Raw genomic sequence first — 20,081 nt, forward strand, 5'->3', positions numbered from 1 at the left:
TGAAAGTGCAAATAACATAATATGATGAATCATTTCGTAAGTCGAGTCAATGATACATTATAGGTGGCTTTTAAAATATTGCTCATATATTACGATTTTTTGATACCATAAATAAAATTTCTTTCTTATCGAAAGATATTGTCTTATAAAATACATTTTATCGGTATTGATGATTTTTACTTTCAAACAACGCTATTCAAACCAAAGAATATTATATTATAAATATAAATTCACAACTATTAGCTGTGCCTATTTTTAATATCCATCTATGTGTTGTGTCAAATATATGAACATCGTTATTTCTTATTAAGATTCTCTAGTAACAAATAATTTTCTAGCCTATACCACAATACAAAAAACGTTTATTTTAAATATTTCCTCAGCATTCAACTATTTAAAACATTTGAATTTTTAAAGTGAAATTTTCAGCATTGAAATATTTCCTCAGCATTCAACTATTTAAAACATTTGAATTTTTAAAGTGAAATTTTCAACGAAATCAGCATTATTATTTAAAAATAAACTAAAGTATATTTTTGTATTGAATTAAATTTGTCTTAATAATTTTAATCTTAATATCCATAAAAATAACAAGAACTTATAGTAAAAAATACTGGTAGATATGATTATTTCTTATCTTAATGGCAAAATGTATAAATTTGTTTGTGTACTGTAATCTACTGATATTGAAATTATAAACGTTTTCTGGGGTTTTTCACCACAAACAAAGTTATAGAATATTATTTTCTATAATTTTATTTACAATTGAAATTAGTGTATAATAAATATTATACTTATATTTTTAGTAAATATAGCCTATTACATAATATAAATATCTAAATGCTGTAAGCTTGATTAAAAGTATCTTTTTTAAGCTACCAGTGATAGAAAAAAAAAACGATTTATTTGTTGTTGATTTATTTTTATATGACCTTGAAAAGTGTTGAAGTTTAAAATCAAAACATTTTAATCTTTACCTTAAAGCTTTTATACAATTATTTCTTAGATTAATTAACTGTAAGCTTTGTTGCTACAATTTATATAAAAAATATAATAAGTAATTTATTCATTTGGAAGGTGCATCGTAAATCGAAAGGATATCCTTTAAATCTCTCATTTCCATATACACATTCTTAACAGTTATTCGATGTCTAATCGCACACGATTCTGTTAACTCGCCGGTAACTTTACGAGGCACGAATACAAATCAACACAAAATCACACTCATGCGTTTCACATTTAACTTAAAAATGCACAATAATAAATTGTTTTTTATATGTTTAACCGAAAGTTTTATTTCGAGTATTCGTTTTAACCACGGAATGTTTTCGCCACGAGAGGTCGTAAACTATATCGAAAAAATATTGTTGGAACGACTGTAAACTGGCCACAATCAAAACTGGCAATTTTCCAAGGAAACGAAACTAAACCCGACAACAGGTGTTAAATAAAATATTTACCTATTCGTATGGAGAATGAAAGAAAGTAACGCTTCAGAAAGTAGGCCACGAAAAGTTTTATGACGAGAGAAAATATAATAGTAGCAATGTATAGTATGATTATTGCCACGAAGATTCACTCTTATAAGGTCATATTTTTATTACATCGCTGACTTTATTTTAGAACATTTTTGATTTGATAATAATTAAAAATCAATTTTTAAATGCAGTTTAATTTTTATTAATATTGACCCGTTTCCTGTGTAGAAATGCTAAATCGAAAAACTTTAATGCAATGGTTTATGTTGTTTGAATAAACTTTAATATATTGTAGATTAGTTTAAAGTGGCTGATTATTCTTTTAGATATGTATTATTGTGTTTAATTTATATCTCAAACTTATGGTGTATAAATAAACAATAAAAAAAAAAACATTATTGTAATAACAAATAAAATATTTTCAAAATCCATACTATACATAATATAAAAATCAAATAATCGATAAATTATGATGCTTTACAAATGATTAAAAAATTATGGATAATTAAACTAAGAGGTTTCGTCATTGTTACAAACAATAAAAAAAAAACCCAGGGAAGAGGAGAGTTTTTGATTAGCACTCCAATTTAATTATAAGTGTCATATAAGAGTCAACATCTTTGATAAATTTTATATCAAAGAAAAGGATTGCAGATCAATAGTTTATCATTCATCACATTAAAAAATAAATACCTTTTAATCGTATACTGTAATGCTTTTAAGTAATTACAGATATTAGATCTAGATTGATAAAATAGCTATTTCACTTGCATTCAATGGTGACTTGACGATCTTGAATGGTAAGATTTGTCTCAATCATGTGATAAAAAATATCTGTTAAATTGGATCCAGTGGAACATTAAATACGTTGCTGCAAACGGAATTAAAACTTACATACATACGAGAATAGGCTACTCTAAAAAAATACCAAATTCAATTCTACAATAGTTAGTTTTTCTCCTAAAATCAATGAGATCATCTTTGATTTAGTCATGTTTGAAAGAAAACGATTGCGAATATATGCTTTATTATTCATATCGTCAAGAAAGAAATAATTTTTAAGTTTGTTCTATAATGTTTCTAAAAGTTCGCTGATATACATTATAAATTTTAATTTACATTAGAAAGTTTGAAAGAATATTGCCCAACTGAGTTTATTAAATAATTATTTAGAGACTATAGAGAAGCCATAACAAATGAGAATAAACTGAAAACGGGATCACATATATTAAAGTCTTTAGGTAGATTATGCTTTAAAAATGTCAAAAAACAATAAATCAATCGGATCTAATTTAATACTAACAGATTTTTAAAAAGTCTGAACGAGGAAAACTTCAAGATCTTTACGAAATATCTCAACATATTATATCATACTTGCGGCGATTAATATTTAATGCCTTACCAAAAAATAATCATTTGAATGTGTGCAACGATTTCAGACTTAAACAAAGAAAAATTCACACACGTTGCGAAAAAGTTATTATCTGATAACTATTTTGATTCAGGAAATGCTTAGGCACATGAGAAACGTACTTCTGTATGCAGTTACTTCATTGCAGCATTCGATAACATAAAATACACGTATCTTATAGAGGACCTAAGTTCCATCGCACTATATATATGTATTTATTTATTAAAATTACACCTGACAGGTTAACCTAATGCGTCACGATTGCCAAAAGTATAAAATATATTACAATTTTAAAATACATACAAATATACATGCAAATTCATATACGCACACACATATATCATCAGCCTTTTTTTCTTTTCATACTTCTTTCAGTAGCTTCACCTTATTCACTCGTTTTTGTGTTGTATAGATTTCCCGTTATATTCACAAAGATGATACTTATTCTCATTCTCGTTTTTGTACACTTTAATTTACATTTACACGGTTCATCTACAACAAAACGAATGTCACGCCGAAGGCCCAGAACGTAGATTTTAATGTGACGAAACATTTATCATTCATATATTTTTACCGTCTACATTTGAAGCAGAAGCTAAGATAATGTAGCAACTGCCATCTGTTGTTATTATAATAAGCATAAATATACTTAAATATCTTATCAAAATAAAAGTTTTGAGTTAATTTATTTGATTGATTTTGAAAACACGCCTTTATTTAGCTAATAGCTAATTGTATAATGTAAAAAGACACACACACATTTGTATGCTTGAGCAACACATGTATTCGTTTTTCTCACAATATACTCAAGTGACTAGTGCCGCTTCAAAATTCATGATTCTTTATGCGCTTTTATTTTTTTTAAATGTGAGACAACGAGACGCGTATTCTCAACATAAAAATGCGTTTACGCCTTCATAAAACATTTGTAAATCGAATTTTAATCGGTGGTATCTAATATGGTCAAAATTCGAAGAATTTGTTCGTTGAACGAAACAATATATTAGAAAGGCCCATTCTTTTTTTATCGTTTAAAGCTTAATCTCAAAAATATATGTGCATCGCATATTTTTGTGTTTTTGCTTTTGTTGTTTCAAGACGCAAAGATTTTATTTTAATCAGTTCAATAATTCGATTGTGGTTAATTTATTTTTACACGCACAAAACCGATCCGATCTTTATGTATTATATATAAAATATATTTTAAACATTATTAGCTATTGTATATACGCCCTCACTGATCAGTAATTAATCCTGAGTGGATCTGCGTCCACTCAGGATTTTTACAATATATTGCGCAATGTCGCGTTTTGTACTTTACATTAAGTGGATATAGTGGATAATATGACAAGCAAATTTCATGACGCCAGAGCTCACCGTACGCGCGTTTTTGCTGACTAAACCAATTTTCGATTTACACTTCGAATTAATTCTATTCATGTTTTTAGTAATCACATTTTTTTTAAATTAGAGAAGAAATTAAAATTATAAATATATAGTATCGCCACTGAGCGGCCAAGTCAAAACATTTACTATTTTTTTCTGTTAGATTACAAATTAATGGTCAATTTAATAACTTCTTAGGGTTAAAATAATACAGCTAGATAATTATTATACTAGAAAATCAGTAATCAAAACATAACCATATAACAAAAAACAATGAAGAAACGGCAATCAGCATATATAAATATTTTTTAATTCGCCTCTGAATTGACATTGCGGGCGTTTTTTCCTGTTTAATTTATTACATTTGATGGCTAAAACGGTTGACATTGTCACTGTATATTTATATGTTTATTGTTATGCACTGTTTTTATGATAAATTTAGTTAAATAAATATATATTTTTTATACTTGTTTTGAATAAACATAATTTATTTTAATTTGTTTGAAAGTTAACCATTGTTTATTTGGTTTATTTATTAATTTCTCATGTATATTTACATAACGTCCACAATATCCACTGCAGTACTGAGGCAAAAATACAGCGAAGTAATAATAGAATAAGATCAACATTACTGACCTAACGCACAAGTCTTTCTAACACACTCGCATTGAAACGATCTACATAGATATGAAGGGCAAGAATTCCTTTCAGTGATAAATGTGTCTTGGAATTTTCTTTAAATAAAATGACAGCTTCACAGTTAACGGTCGGACAATTGTTTTTCTGTGGACTGTTCACTAAACCAAAATAAATAAGTTCTTTAGAAGTCACACAAAGATATATCGTTTTTACTTTCGTATAAATATTAAATATAACCTTTATTACGATCCATTTATTTTGGACCTCGAATCATCTTTTCTGTTTTGTGGCTAAAAGGAGCTCTCGATTACGTCCTATCATTAACAGTATTCGGTCATTTATAATTAATTATATAGTCACCGATTCCCAGACTGAAAAGTTTGGTGGTTACTTGTTTGTAGTCATTATATCTGATTGACTTACCCAGTTGATATAGATTTATCCCGTTCTAACGCATTGGATTCACGCCTCTCAGGTTAGAAAAAGATTAAAAAATAATAATAATAATTAGGCCATGCTCCTATATCTCCTTTTATACATAATTATAAATTTGACCGAAGTTTACTGGTATTATTTTATCTTTATGACTGTACATGAATTATACCTTAAACATTTCAAATTAAAGTTACTAAAATCAGATTAGGAATTATTTCCTGTTTTTATAGAATTATTTACATTATTTTTTATAGAGATTTTTCAAAAGCTATTGATATATTGTGATTAACGACCTTTTGCGTTATTCTTATTTTATTTTTTTATTTTAAAAGTGTTGATTTTGATCACATTTTTATTGATTATGTGTTTTATTTTTTTGTTTCAGATTGCTACAATGTTGAAATGACTTCATTTCTCGTTACGATGACGACTTGCGTTGAGAGAACTGTTAATTAAGAATCGCCGTAGGTGACTAGTGTAATTTTTCAGTGCTAACAAATATATGTTTCAAAAGAAAGAGTTGCATACATATAATACCAACATGGTCGGCAACGTTAAAGAGGGTAATTTGATTTTTTACTTAGCATAAGTAGTTGTTCAAAAAATCACTCTTTAATACACAGTTTAATGTAAAAATGTAGAAATACTGATATATGATTAAAATGTTGGAGTCTTTATAGACTCTGAATTAACTTCAAACTTTTCAGATGTATTGTTGGTAGCCAGGTAATCATAAATTTATTGCATTGCACCGGTTCTCAATTTTTATATAACACTTTCTGAAATCGTCACTAAAGTAAAACAATAACATGTATTAAAAATTGCATTTGCTGAAAAATTTCGAAAATATAATAACTACATGTGTAGTTCTTATCAAACTTTAAGTGTTTATCTTTCATTTTTATGGTGAAATGAAATTTTCATATTTTATTTTTGACTTGATTATTCCAAGAATACGTTTTAGTTCAATAAATATATTTTGTTACTTAGTCAAAACTGTCTAAATTATTTTTTGATCTATTTTGGAAATATTTTTACGTGGCATTGAACATGTTTACGTTTTTTCCCCATTATTATATTCCCCGGACCTTTTTTCTACAGATTATCACCTTTTTAAACATGTAAACTTATTTCTTAAAAATACAAAATTCATTAATTAAAGTGATATTATTAAAGCATTTAAAAAATGTAGGTATAAATGTTACAATTGAATTTATTATTTGGGTACAATATGTTACTTGATTATGTATCGATTTTGAAAGTCAGAAATTTTTTGAACAGCTTATATATTAAATTTTTGTGACGACAATAACTAATTGCAAATTTACTTAATAACCGTTTCAGGTTACGAAGGTTACAATTCGACGCCATCTTCGCCGACGAAATACACGGTGACAAGGGGTCACCAAGAAGACATTGACAGGAGATACATAGTCTCAAGATTGTGCATATTGTTGACGGCTGTGTTGATCATACTGGCCTTACTGACTGTGTTTTTGTGTACGTATTACTTAGCTCCGAGGAGATACTCCTGCGAAGACTCCAAGCTTTCGCACGTCGCAAAGCTGTTCGAAGGGCAAACGCCGACTACAAAGACTGAAAGTTCCAGCGTTCTTCCGATTGTGTTCGACCTAACCAACGATCAGTTTGAGATCGACGTACTGAATGACAACTTCAACGACTACAGCACTGTTATTCCTATGGAGAAGTACTCGCCACCGATAGACGAAATCAGCAGCGGAGTTAATCTTTCGACCTATAGATTACCGACTGACGTTTTGCCGGTTCATTACAGGTAGATTAATTCTATGATGGCAGCGGTTTCATTGTTATGTTTATGATATAATATGTACATTATTGGTATAGCTTTATGCGTTGATTAAATCAATCGTAATTTGCACAGCGTAAGTATAATATCGATGGCTTTAAGTGTTAATTGACTGTCTTGATGATGCCACACTTTCCTTTCAACATTCTGATAAAAAATCTATGAAAATCCTACACCATCAAAACTTAAAAATGAGTAAAAATAAGTAATAATTTTGCTAACCAATCAAAAAAGAAAGTACATGTAAAAGATTTCACTATAACGTAATTTCAATTAATTAAATTAAAGCAAACCACAGTTTTGGTTACTTCCTGTAAAGTTGTAGTTAGACAACTGACACTTAAGGCATTGATATCTAAATTTTCATATACTAATATGTACAAATGCAGTCGCAAATATCAGATGATTTTATTTAGATGCAAAACTACAAGTTGATTACAGATCTGTATCGGTATTTTGGCTAATTATGCTTCAATGTAGATATTTCAGTACTAATAATTTAAGCTATTGATATTATAAATTATTATTATATATTTTATTACAGTTTTGAAAACACGTATGATTTGTTGTCTTCGAAGACTTGTCTGCGTCACGTTGTCTCTAATTGTCTTCTCCGTAGAGCGGGTTGAATTCTTGAATTTCGCACTCCATAACTTTACCATAGCAGCTGCTCTCTCGGTTTGTCTTGGTCGGTACTTGGTTTAGTCCCACTTGGTTCGAATTCAGCTGAACTTTTGTTTGTCCCAAGTCAGAAGCGAAGCGGAAAGGTGCCTTGAGCAGAAGTTATCTACTTTTATACACGTATCCAAACTGGGAAGATTTTGTGTGTGCCCACTCTTTTTCTTATAAAAAAATCGATGACCGTTGCGTGTGTTTTTAACATATTGATTTATATAATACAACCGCTATTTCTGATTGAAAAGTTTCTGTGATGTATTTCTGACACCAAATCCTTGAAATAATAATATGGCCCACTAACCTGCTACCGTATCGTAAATCTCATAGACGGATTCTATGACGCTTTTAACACGTAAGAGATTTCGTGTCAATTTCGCTAAGAGGCTTTTAAATTATTTTTACCTGAGCCGAACTAACCTCCAACTGAAATTGAGCATTTCTGAAAAAGCTTTTCGTATTTATTTTGTTCCACAAGATCTGATTTTGAAACTTTATTTTTAAATTATATTTATTTTAAATAGTTGTTGAGTATTACAGTGGAATATTTATAAATTATAGTTTTCTACAAACAGCAAAAACCAACTAACTCTCGAAACACATTTGTGTATTACAACAGTATTTTTTTTCTTCAATGTACCGTTACATTATCTACAGCCGAATTATACCTTTTTTGTTTTGAAAAATATATCTTCTTAGCTTTATGTTATTTAAGACAGTCTTAATCAAAACAACTAACAGTCGACTAGCAAAATAATAGAGGCGAAAATGCTAAAATTTCTGAAAATACTCATATTTCCGAATTAATATTGTGCCAATCGCAATATTCGAGAAAGCTAAAATGACGTTTCTGATCAAAATATATGTAAAATAATAAAGTATTTTACTTTCGACGCCCTCACTGATCATAGTTCGCACAGCATTGTGTTATGCATATTTTATAAAATACAAAAAGTTTAACGATTATAAAAGTAATTCATGTTTAATTAAAATATTTTTTATTAACCAATAATTATTTTTAATTAAATACTATTTTACAGGTAAATAATTGATTTTTGGCACTAATTGCTGAAATAAATTAATATCGGTAAAAACAGAGAAAAAAAATAATTATTCGAATACTTGATCTATTTTTTATTCAATATCGGAATAGTTGACAACTTCGAATAATTGACAGCCATGCTGTTATGTTTACGGTCATTTAAAATTTACGGGTTTTTGACACCCATTTTAGCAACTTTATAAGTGATATGCATAGAAAATCTCCACCATGCTCGAATGTCACTTTAAACTCATTGCATTTCTGCTTAAAACACCTCCGCCTAAACTGTAAGAGAGTTCCACATGGCAATTAGATTTGCAAAATATGACAACGTGACACTTGGCGATGCTGTAGTCCAGGCATGGCGAACCTAGGGCACGCGTGCCTGAGGTGGCACGTTTGAGAATTTGGATAGGACGCAAACGATTTCCAAGCTCAAAAATATTTTTTTTTATTTTTAAATTTAAAAATTAAAATCTTGATTAAATAATCCGTGAATTATTAATTTATTTCATTTTATTAATTATCAAATGTTTTATAAGATAAACGACAATCGTTTTATTAATGTAAACAACTATTTTATCGTGGCACTTCAAACAATTTTTATGCTGGCAGCACTGCCTTTGACGTTTGTTTTCATTTGAAATTATGTTAATTGTAATTTGTTGTTTACTTACTTACAAATACTTCCCAAATACAAAAAAAAATTGCAGAAGAAAAGCCAGATCAAATCAAATTAGCACAAGAATTTTCTGTAGTTATTAAATCGATAATCAACGAGTTATTTTTAAGATTCAAACAATTCAGGACATCAAAATTTATTTTATATCCAGACACACTATCAGCAGATGACTTCAATTTGGAGATTTTCTAGTGGCTAAATCTAGAAGACATTGAAATGCAATTTATCGAGTTTGATATGGAAACAAAAATTTGTTAATTTGAGAAATGATTTGGAAATAATTGAAAGCAATCGATTAATGAACATAAATAATAAAAATCAAACGAACGTAAATAATAAAAATGCAAAAAACTAGCAAGAGCAATAGTATCAATTTTCTCTTCTTCATACATATGCTTGTGAATCATTATTTTCCGAAATGAATTTCATAAAATGTAATTCAAGAAAGAGAATGACTGATGAATCAAGTTGGTCGTGTATATTACTAAAAGTGACGAAATATGAACTAGATATTAAGGAGTTGTCATTGAATATACAACAGCAAAAATCTCATTGATGTGTGTTTATATTGATTACGACTTTATTTTTAAGAAACTCGATTGTAATTTTTAAGCTTGTAAATAAAATTAAAAATAAATAATTATTTATTTTTTCTATCTTGGTAATTTTTACTCCTTGGGCACGCCATACAATCAAGGAATAATATTTGAGGATTTTTGGCACGCAAACCCAAAAAGGTTCGCCATCGACTACAGTAGTCGATTGTCGATCGATCACCTCCACAGCGAGTCTGAGAGTGATTCCGAATTTGTGCGAATACTTTACGGGTCATTACCATATAATAATTATTCCGAGTTAATAATTGATGCATGTTTGTCGTTAATAAAGTGCAAAGGACCCAGATTGAATCCTGTGGTACTCCAGAATGAGCAAAATACTCATCGGAGCGACGATTGCCGTAGTAATTTGTAAGTTTTAATTCCATATTCAACAACGCATCTATGTGAAATGGTATTATCAATACTTATAACATTGAAATTGAATCGATTAGATGTCCAAGATGACGCATGTTTTGTCTTGTGAAATATTAAACCACTTTACTGTCCTTGTGAAAGATTAACAACAGCAGCCGTAACATTAAAGCAAACGATTAATTATGCCTAAGTTAAAAAATGTACCATATCTTAATAAAAAAATAACAATGATACAGTTTAAATCAGCTTGTAGTTTTAATAATGCATCGAGTTATATTATATGTATCGCAAAAATCTTATGTAGTGTTATTACCGTGTTATATTACTACAAATATAGGAGAGATATTCTTCTTATTATTGTTCCTTTGACAATTGCTTGTCGCTTTCTTTCAACATTGTAGGTATTTAATGTTCTAAGAAATTAACATACATATGTTGTTGCTGATCAAGAGCTATAATATTGATTAGAACATATTATGTTATGAATTTATAAGTTAACGAATGTATTGTTTATATATTATTTTATTTACTTTCAGATTAAATATAATACCTTACGTAGATGATGATAATCCAATCGTTGACGGTTTGGCGGTGATCACGATGAAGTGCGTAAAGCCTACGAATGAAATTCGGTTCAATATAAAAGACCTGGACTTGAACGACATAATCGTCTATAACAAAGCGACCAATAAAAGCCTGACCATAGATCAAACAATCGCAAATGCAAATTATGAACAATTCATCATCGTGCTGAACGAAAATCTCATCAAAAACGAAGAGTACATCTTATACATCGTTTACAAGGGGAAAGTCCGAGAGATTTCCAACGGACTGTACAAAAGCTATTACGTCAACTCTGAAACGAAAGTCAACAAGTAAATTATTATTAAAGTGTCGATTTAATTGTCGGTTGACCAGTGTTAATGTTTTTTTTTGTTTTTTTTACAGCTGGGTAGTGAACACCTTATTTTCGCCGACTTATGCTAGATCAGTGTATCCGTGCTTCGACGAACCGAATTTTAAAGCCAAGTTTTCGATCAGTATTGGAAGATCTATTGATAAAATAACTTTATCCAATATGAACAAATCACGCACTGAGAAAATGTGAGTTCTTATAATACTTTAAAAGAAGCTTGGAATTATATGAGAATATATAGTTTTTTTAATTTGCTTATAGTTTTAGTTTTGTGTTATAAATTCTTACATAATAACTTTAAGGTGGCGCCTTTAAAAGTATCCCATAAGAAATGCGAATATTTTTTATTATAAAATATGTATATAGATCAAGAGTTTTGATTTATTTTTTTTAATTTGCTAATGCCCCAAAAAAATTCTATGCTCTTTTGAATATAGAAAAATCTTACTCTACCAGTTAAAAATTTCTAAAATATATTATTTTTATTGGTGTAATTAAATTAAAGTTATTATATGTCTTTTCAATTGACGTATCACATGAAAAGCCTGATTCAATTTTTTAGTATTATAATATTATATACACTTTGAATTGGCTTTCATTTTTTCTGAATCTTGCATGAAAAATAGTCAAATGTTCTTTGGTACAATTAATTACTATTGTAGAATAATAACATTTTTAACACAAATTTAATGTTGATATTGATTTATTTCAGAAATAACATGGACGGTTGGGAATGGGATCATTATCAAGAAACACCAGTTATGTCTACATATTTGACCGCATTTTTAGTAGCTCCACATATTTCCCTTGTCGAAAACAAAGCCAGCGATGTAACCAATCCTAAGATATCACTGTGGACTCGTCCCGATGGCTCTCATCAAACAGAATTTTCTCTGCGGCTCGCCGAAGCCATCTTGAAGTTCTTCGAAAATTATTTCGAAATAAAGTTTCCATTATCCAAAATAGACATTGTAGGAGTGCCTGCGCACGATTACAATGCCATGGAAAACTGGGGATTAATCATTTTCAGGTACATATTGTATGCATTTTCAAACTCTTCCCTTGTTATTTTGCATCATATTTATTCATTACATATTTTAGGGAAGGGACTTTACTAATTAATAAAGGGAATAGTATTAAAACTCAGCAATCCCTTGCACTCATGTTAGCGCACGAATTAGCTCATCAGTGGTTTGGTAATCTTGTCACTCCTGCCTGGTGGGATGATCTTTGGTTGAAGGAAGGGTTCTCCACATATTTCCAATGTCTTGCCATCGATAAGGTGATTTTTATTATATTATTTTCAACGCTTTTATTGATCATGTATTATTATAGAGTTAAGGTGAAACTTTTTCTGTATCTTGCATGAAACTTGGTGATAGTAGTTGATATACACAACGTGTACCTGAAATTATCCGCGTCCTGTGGATTTTAGATACATATACCAAAAACAAGAAAGACAGTATTTACTTTAAGAAGTAATATGTTAACATATTAATTTTCATTCATAACAAAACATTTTAACGGTACAGCTCAATAATAAAATAAAAATACCATAAAGATTTTAACATATTTATTCTCTAAGAAATTATGCATATGTAATACACACGGGACCAATAGTGACAGTCAATGCATTGTACTTATATCCTATGTGTTGAATAGAACTGTATAGTTCTAAAAAAACAAAACATAAACAATTCATTGTCATCACTCTCTTGCTCATTTAATATTCTACGGTAATTCTAAACATATAAAATACACCAAACCAGTAAATAATTCATATTCATTTAGTCGCTTTATCTAATGATATGATTTATGCACGTTAAAAGCATTAGCCCAGAGATGCTTTATTTTCTGTTGTTCTTTTTACTGTAGCTCGCTACAAAGCCAAATTAACTCCGAAAGAAAGTTGATGATATTTATACTACCGTAAATTATGAAGTTAATTCAATAAAATCGTTAACCCCTCAACATATTTTGCTTTGGAAGCTTCGTCAGGCACTGATACAATAGCAACTGAAAATAAACTGTATAAAATTTATGCCTCCGAAGCGTGATTCTGATCTAGAAACTATATTGACTTGAGGATGAAATAAGATCAGAACGGCCCAGAAGTTTGATGATGATGTTGAAGAAAATGCTACTATGAATTAGAAGAACATTGGAAGAATTAGCTTAGGAGCTTCAGTCTATTCAATGTTCCATTGACATACTCTAAAGATTGATAAGATGACTAAACTGTAGATTGAAAAAATAAAAAATCTGTTTTCAATCGAATTGCTACTTATAAATGGTTTCTGAATAATTATATTAACCGTCGAAAAAAATGGGTTAGCCGCAAAGAGACACAATATTCAAAGCTGAAGGGTTGACTCCATCCTAAAAAGATTATGCTCTCCGTTTAGTGGAATATGTTTGGATTTATTCATTATGAGCCTGATGATCCAATAAATAAAATAGACCGGATAAAGCAAACCATTGAAGAAAACTAACAAAAGAGTGTAATATTTTATCAACATAAACTGAGGCAGATTAAATGTGTTGTCATAATACATCTACCACATTCTCCTGACTTGATAATTTCAGACTATTATTTTCTGCAGTCTCCGAAACCTTAATAGTTTATGACTTATTATTTAGTTCAGTATGGGAAATATATGCATGTTGCCTAAGTATAACATAAACAAATAATAAGACATATGATAGATTATAGTAAGGAATTTTAAAAGTTACAGTTTTCTCATTATTCTTAAATAACGCCTTATTATGAAACTATAGTGTTTAAAGTAGAAAAGAGTGTTTATCCAACTTGAAATATACTTATATATAAATCATATTTATTACAGTTAAAACCAGATTGGTTAGTCTTTGAAATATTTACACTCAACGAGATGGACTATGCTTTACAAAATGACGCATTGCTATCTTCACCGTCGGTTTCTAGAAAAGTTTTAAGACCGAACAAAGAAATATTTGACGTCATTACATATCACAAAGGTAATATTTAATTTCTTAGATACTATACGTTCCAAAATAAAAACAAAAAAGTAATAATTCTAATTCTTAGATCACCTATATATACAATAGATTAAATTTAATAATATTTTCATTGTTTTAATAGGTTCTTCCATAATTCAAATGATGGCAAACTTTCTTGAACCGTCTACTTTGAAGTCTGGTCTGAAGTCTTATCTTAAAAAATACGAATATTCCAACGCAGAACGGGAAGACTTGTGGGATTCTATAACTCAACAAGGCTATCGGTACAACGGTAATAATATCACTCAGCTCAGTGTCATAATGAACTCTTGGATACTGCAGCCTGGATTTCCTGTATTAACCTTGATCAGAAATTACGTCAACAACACCGCCGATATTTACCAAGAGAGGTTTTTACTCAACGGATTTAAAAATGAAACGCAAATGTGGTGGATTCCAGTGACGTACACGACCAAAGAAGAAAAGGACTTCAACAACACAATACCTAAAATTTGGCTACCTGCTGAAAAAACTGCACAATTGAAAGACATGCCCGCAAATGATAGTTGGGTTTTGATGAATTTGAAGAATGCTGGTAAGTATCGCTTGAGCAAAATGCTAAATTATAAAATATAATATAACGGTATGCCAATTTACAGGTTATTTCCGCGTAAATTACGATCAAAGAAACTGGTTGATGCTCTTAAAAGATTTTGCCAACTTGACGTCTATAACACGAGCTCAGCTCATCAGTGACTCCTTGAATTTAGCTAGAGGGGGACATTTGAATGTAATTTGTACATTAGTGTGATAAATGCTCACTTTATTTTTCACTAATAATTTCTTTATCAATTTTTAGTATGATTTAGCTCTATCGGTTGCAAGTAAAATATCAAACGAATTAGACTACTTACCGTGGCAAGCTGCTACACAATCATTCTTATACATTAGAAACTCGTTGATTAAAATGCCCGCTTATGGTAACTTTATGGTGAGTATCTCTCTTATATTTTATACTTTATGTAGCTAATAAATGCATAAACATAATTATTTGGAATTATTTCAGAAATATATATCAATAATGATATGGAGAGTTTACGAATCGATCAAGCTGGAAGACGAGGAAATTCCTTGGCGTGTACCAAACAATCCTATTCCCGAAATGTTGTCTGAAAACATTATTGGTATGGCATGCCTCTTCAAATACCCTCATTGTATTGCCGGAGCCAAGGAACTTTTCGACATGTGGCGCAAGTCTCCGGAAGACGGAAACATGTATGTGAAAATATGAATTATTACATAAGCAAAATAGATAATTTTGTTCTCTCTATAGAATTCCTGAAACAATTCGACCGATTATATACTGTACGGCCGTCAGGGAAGGCACTAGCGAAGATTGGGATTTTATATTTGATAAATTCCGCAAAGCCGCATCAAAGGGTGCTAGGTTTGGGCCAGAGCAAAACAGTCTTGTAACAGCTTTGGGATGCTCTTCGGAACAGTGGCTATTGACAAAGTATTACTTTTCTCTAATATTTCTATCGATATATTATACCCAAGAGAAAAAATCTTAATGTGAAAAAAAAAATATATATAAATTTAAATATCACAATTTCTTGTCAATTTTAGGGCTTTGAGTCTTATAATTCAACCTAATTCAGGATTAACAAAGGAAGAAGGAATACAACTGTTTAGATCGGTGGCTGCCAATGAAATAGGGCACTGGATTGCCGTAAGTTTCATACGTGCAGAATGGAAACAGCTTATCGAATTGTAAGTTTTATCATTTTATTATTAATTAATGTTATATATAATATATGTTTAATTTAATGATTTCAGTTATAATTCGCCATTTGTTGTATACGAGATGGTCAATAGTATTGTGGTGTATATAAATTCAGTGTATGATGTTAAATTGGTGAGTGATAATATAAAATAAATCTATAGTTATTGAAGTAATTTGATATATTTATTTTAAATTACAGTTAAAGGTACTAGTCAATGAAATAACTGAATACACAAAGGACGACAGTTTGGTGTTGAAGCAGGCAGTAGAGACTGCACAAAACAACATCAACTGGATGGAGAAGTATTATCTGCTCGTTGACGATTGGCTCCAAATGTTCACGTCTAGATATGGAGCACCGAGCGGTTGAATAGGTTCAACCTTGATTGATTGAAATTGATTTTTTTAATTCCATTCGCTTATCAGTATTTATTGATTTTGACTGAACAAGTTCAGCTGCAAGGATCAATACATACGGAATACTATGTTTAATTAACACAATAGACTCTTAAAAATCGTAGAACATTCCGTTTTAGACAATCTTCAGTTTGATTAATATGAATAAAACAACCACATATTTGATGTATTATATACATAATATATATGTATTTACATATATTACTTTTTTAATTTAATAATTAAATAACTATTATTTTTACTGATGATAAATGTATAGTCTTACAAATATATAAAATGTAATAAATTATAATTAGTATATAAATGTAAATCAAAAACATATATTATATCCAACCATTTTACTTTATATTTGTATACATGTATATATGCACATGTAAATACTAACGGTGGTACATATTTTACAATTTATAGGATGCTACTGGATAAAATAATAGCAAACAATTTCAAGCCAACTAAAAAAATATAGTTGTTTTTTTTTATTTGTGAAATACATAGCTGTGCTTCTGCAGATTTTTAGAAAGCACCATCATTGATCTATGCATATATAATGAATGTTCCTATTTGATCGATAATAAACATATATTTTATAAATTATTTTCATCATATAATTTTTAAAGTAATTGTACATAAATTGATATGTTGATCATGAAATATAGCATTTAAGATAAAGTACTTTTTGTGTGTATTTTTATTGCAAGAACATCTCCTATCTATTATAAATTAACACTTCAAATATTAGTTGTCGGGACCACCATTTGAGCCTGAGACTAAATTTTGTCACAATGACTTGCTATAAATATAATAAAACTAATTGCTATAGTTATTTGTGATTCCAGAACAAGTAAATTTCTATTTCGGCGGATTAGAACCACTCGCAAATGTACTTTTCAAATTGTCCAATGCCAATGGGAATACAAAATAATGCATTGATCTCATTCGTTTCCATAAAAAAAAGTGATGCCAACCGCAAATAAGACGCAGGTTAGCCATTGCAGAATGTTTATTTATATGATACTTTAGGGACGGGTGGCAATCATACACAGATTTAGCCGCTGCAGTAGTATTTATTGATAATACGACTTGTTTACATGTTTTACAAAGTACGGGGCGCGCACCCGAATCGCCTAAAGATTGCCAGTGTAGAAAATAGCTTTCACGTCAGTGCTACCAACACCACCTAGACAGAAAGGTGTTAGTGCTACTCAAGTGCCGACCACTTTTGGCCATAACAAAAATAAATCGGCCCCCATAATACAAAAGACTTGCACAGGTCAAATCATGACGTTTCTACTACTTCGTTTCTAACTTCAAAACACACGAGAATTTCGCCAAACTCGCAATAACCTGAGCTACGCCGAGTATCGACCGAGATTTTGAAGATCGAGAAAGCGTCTACTTCACATAGGACTTGGTCGAGATCAGAAAAAGTCACGGATCCAAGAGTTTAATCCGATTTTCAAAGACGACTTAGAGACTATGTGGCGCAGACAACATAACCAGAACAACACGTATCTATACTATTTGCACAACAAAATTAACGCGCAAAATCAATTCACATATAGTATAAATATTATGGAGAGCCGATTTATATGTATTTATTTAAGTTTTATTATGGCCAAAACTTGACGGCACTCTAGTAGCATTGATATGACGTATGACATTCTCTTGGCGACTTTGGCGAGCATTTACCGAACATCATATATTCTAAGATGTACCTAACTATACTCAATAAAAAAATACTATCTGTGTCTATTGCCATCCGACACCCTCCCGTCGGTCAGTCGCGCTCCAGTAGCCGAACCGAGCGGCAGTTCTCACGAGCTCCGAACGAGTCGACAACCAAAAGCGGACACACGGCACATTCTGGGTCAATCTTTGGCACAGAAGGGCCGCACCAACACCTGATCCCATCAAGACATCAATCGGCCCGACAAGAAACCGATAAGTATCGATTTGCTTCGGTGCACTTTTTGGCCCGGCCGCCGGCATAGCCGTGAATCACCGCGTGCTCACGCAGCTCGAGCGTGCATCGGCCCACGCTCGACAGCAGACCCCCCCTCCCGCGCGCAAACGATCACCTCCTCCGCGCTCCAGCGAACGTCAACCAGCGGGAACCCCTTTTACTTTTTATTAATTTTTTTTTTTTATTGAAATTTTTTTTTAATTTTTTTTCTTACTTATATATAAAAGCTCATAATGAGCAAAGCATCAGCCCCCCATAAAAAGGGGGCTGCCAAGGTCTCGGTCCCGAGACCGAAGACTGCAACACCCGCAGCCAAAAAAAAAACATCCCTCTCGACACCGGTCACAACACCCGCGACACCGGTCACAACACCCGAGACACTAAAAAAACCGATGGAAAAATCGAAACCAGAGGCCCCCTCTAGGGGAGTTCCCTCTACCTCGCGTCGCATGAGCTCCTCAAGCTCCTCCAGCTCTATCCAGGAGCTTATGGACTGCCTTTCGGCGCAACCAACGCGTAAGCGACAAACATCGCCCCCGTCGCCCCCCGCGAACAAAAAACGCGTTAAAGAGGACTTTCCGGCCCTCACGCAGAAGCCGCATACAGAAGAGGCCTTGGAGCTTACAGCTTCCGAGACGAGCATTCTTGCCCAGTGCGAGAAGATCGTCTTGATCGCTCGGTCGTCCGACTGCCTCACAGCCGCTGCTCGTCAGAGTCTTACTCTGATAGCGGCGACAATTAAGTCCCTCCATGAGAAGGAAACCGAAAAAGCGGATAAACCTTCTTCTCCCTCTAATGAGGGAGCAGAAACTAGACTGGCCTCAATCGAGCAGTCTATTCGACGAATAGAGCGTCATATTCAGCCGCAGCAGCCGACCACCGCAAGCCTCGTGAGAGAGCTGAGGGGGTCTCCTCAAGCGCCGCAGCCCTCACCGATGGCATACTCATCGGTCGTGAGACTCGTCCCTATCGGGGATAAAATCAAAACCTCCAAGGAGGCAATTGCGGCCTTCACGAAAGCCGTAAACCCCGCAGATTCAAAGCTGCATATAAAGAGAGTTCTACCGGCCGCGGGTAACGCGACCGGTATCTTGGTTGCAAACCGGTCCGAGGCCGAGAAAATCGTAGGATTCAACTCGGCCCTTGAGAAAGCCGGACTACGGGCCTCCCTTCAGGGTCTAAAGGACCCTCGTGTAATAATACACGACGTCCCGAACGATCCAGGAGACGTGACCGGCGAGTCGTTCCTCACCTCGATGTTTGCACAGAACATCGAGGGTGAGGTGCCTATTAGCAAAGCCGACTTTCTCAAATCGGCTAAGCTTGTTACGAAACTGAGAGCGCGAGATAAAGACACCTCTCACGTCATCGTGTCCCTCCCGTCCTCATGTCGTGCCCAGCTGGTCAACAGCGGATTGATATACATAGGACTAATGGCTCATCGCATCAGGGACCACTTTAGGGTCCTAA

General features: G+C 32.0%; 1 protein-coding gene across 1 annotated transcript in view; it reads left to right on the top strand.

The window, feature by feature from the left end:
• Positions 1-20,081, top strand: part of LOC148234390 (uncharacterized) — a 53,798-nt gene that overhangs the window by 29,986 nt on the left and 3,731 nt on the right. The window contains exons 2-17 of the mRNA XM_088188401.1: positions 5,735-5,912; positions 6,694-7,144; positions 11,087-11,425; positions 11,499-11,654; positions 12,179-12,496; positions 12,568-12,748; positions 14,313-14,463; positions 14,588-15,040; positions 15,105-15,235; positions 15,305-15,436; positions 15,512-15,720; positions 15,779-15,961; positions 16,075-16,218; positions 16,285-16,363; positions 16,431-16,596; positions 19,023-19,936. Coding sequence (XP_088044527.1) covers positions 5,852-5,912; positions 6,694-7,144; positions 11,087-11,425; positions 11,499-11,654; positions 12,179-12,496; positions 12,568-12,748; positions 14,313-14,463; positions 14,588-15,040; positions 15,105-15,235; positions 15,305-15,436; positions 15,512-15,720; positions 15,779-15,961; positions 16,075-16,218; positions 16,285-16,363; positions 16,431-16,596; positions 19,023-19,936 — 4,068 coding nt within the window. The 5' untranslated portion in view covers positions 5,735-5,851. The remainder of the gene's footprint in view (positions 1-5,734; positions 5,913-6,693; positions 7,145-11,086; positions 11,426-11,498; positions 11,655-12,178; positions 12,497-12,567; positions 12,749-14,312; positions 14,464-14,587; positions 15,041-15,104; positions 15,236-15,304; positions 15,437-15,511; positions 15,721-15,778; positions 15,962-16,074; positions 16,219-16,284; positions 16,364-16,430; positions 16,597-19,022; positions 19,937-20,081) is intronic.

The sequence above is a fragment of the Plectrocnemia conspersa genome, unplaced genomic scaffold (assembly GCF_051122295.1).
Source record: "Plectrocnemia conspersa isolate PC_06_02 unplaced genomic scaffold, ASM5112229v1 ptg000006l, whole genome shotgun sequence".
In the NCBI taxonomy this organism is placed as follows: domain Eukaryota; kingdom Metazoa; phylum Arthropoda; class Insecta; order Trichoptera; family Polycentropodidae; genus Plectrocnemia; species Plectrocnemia conspersa.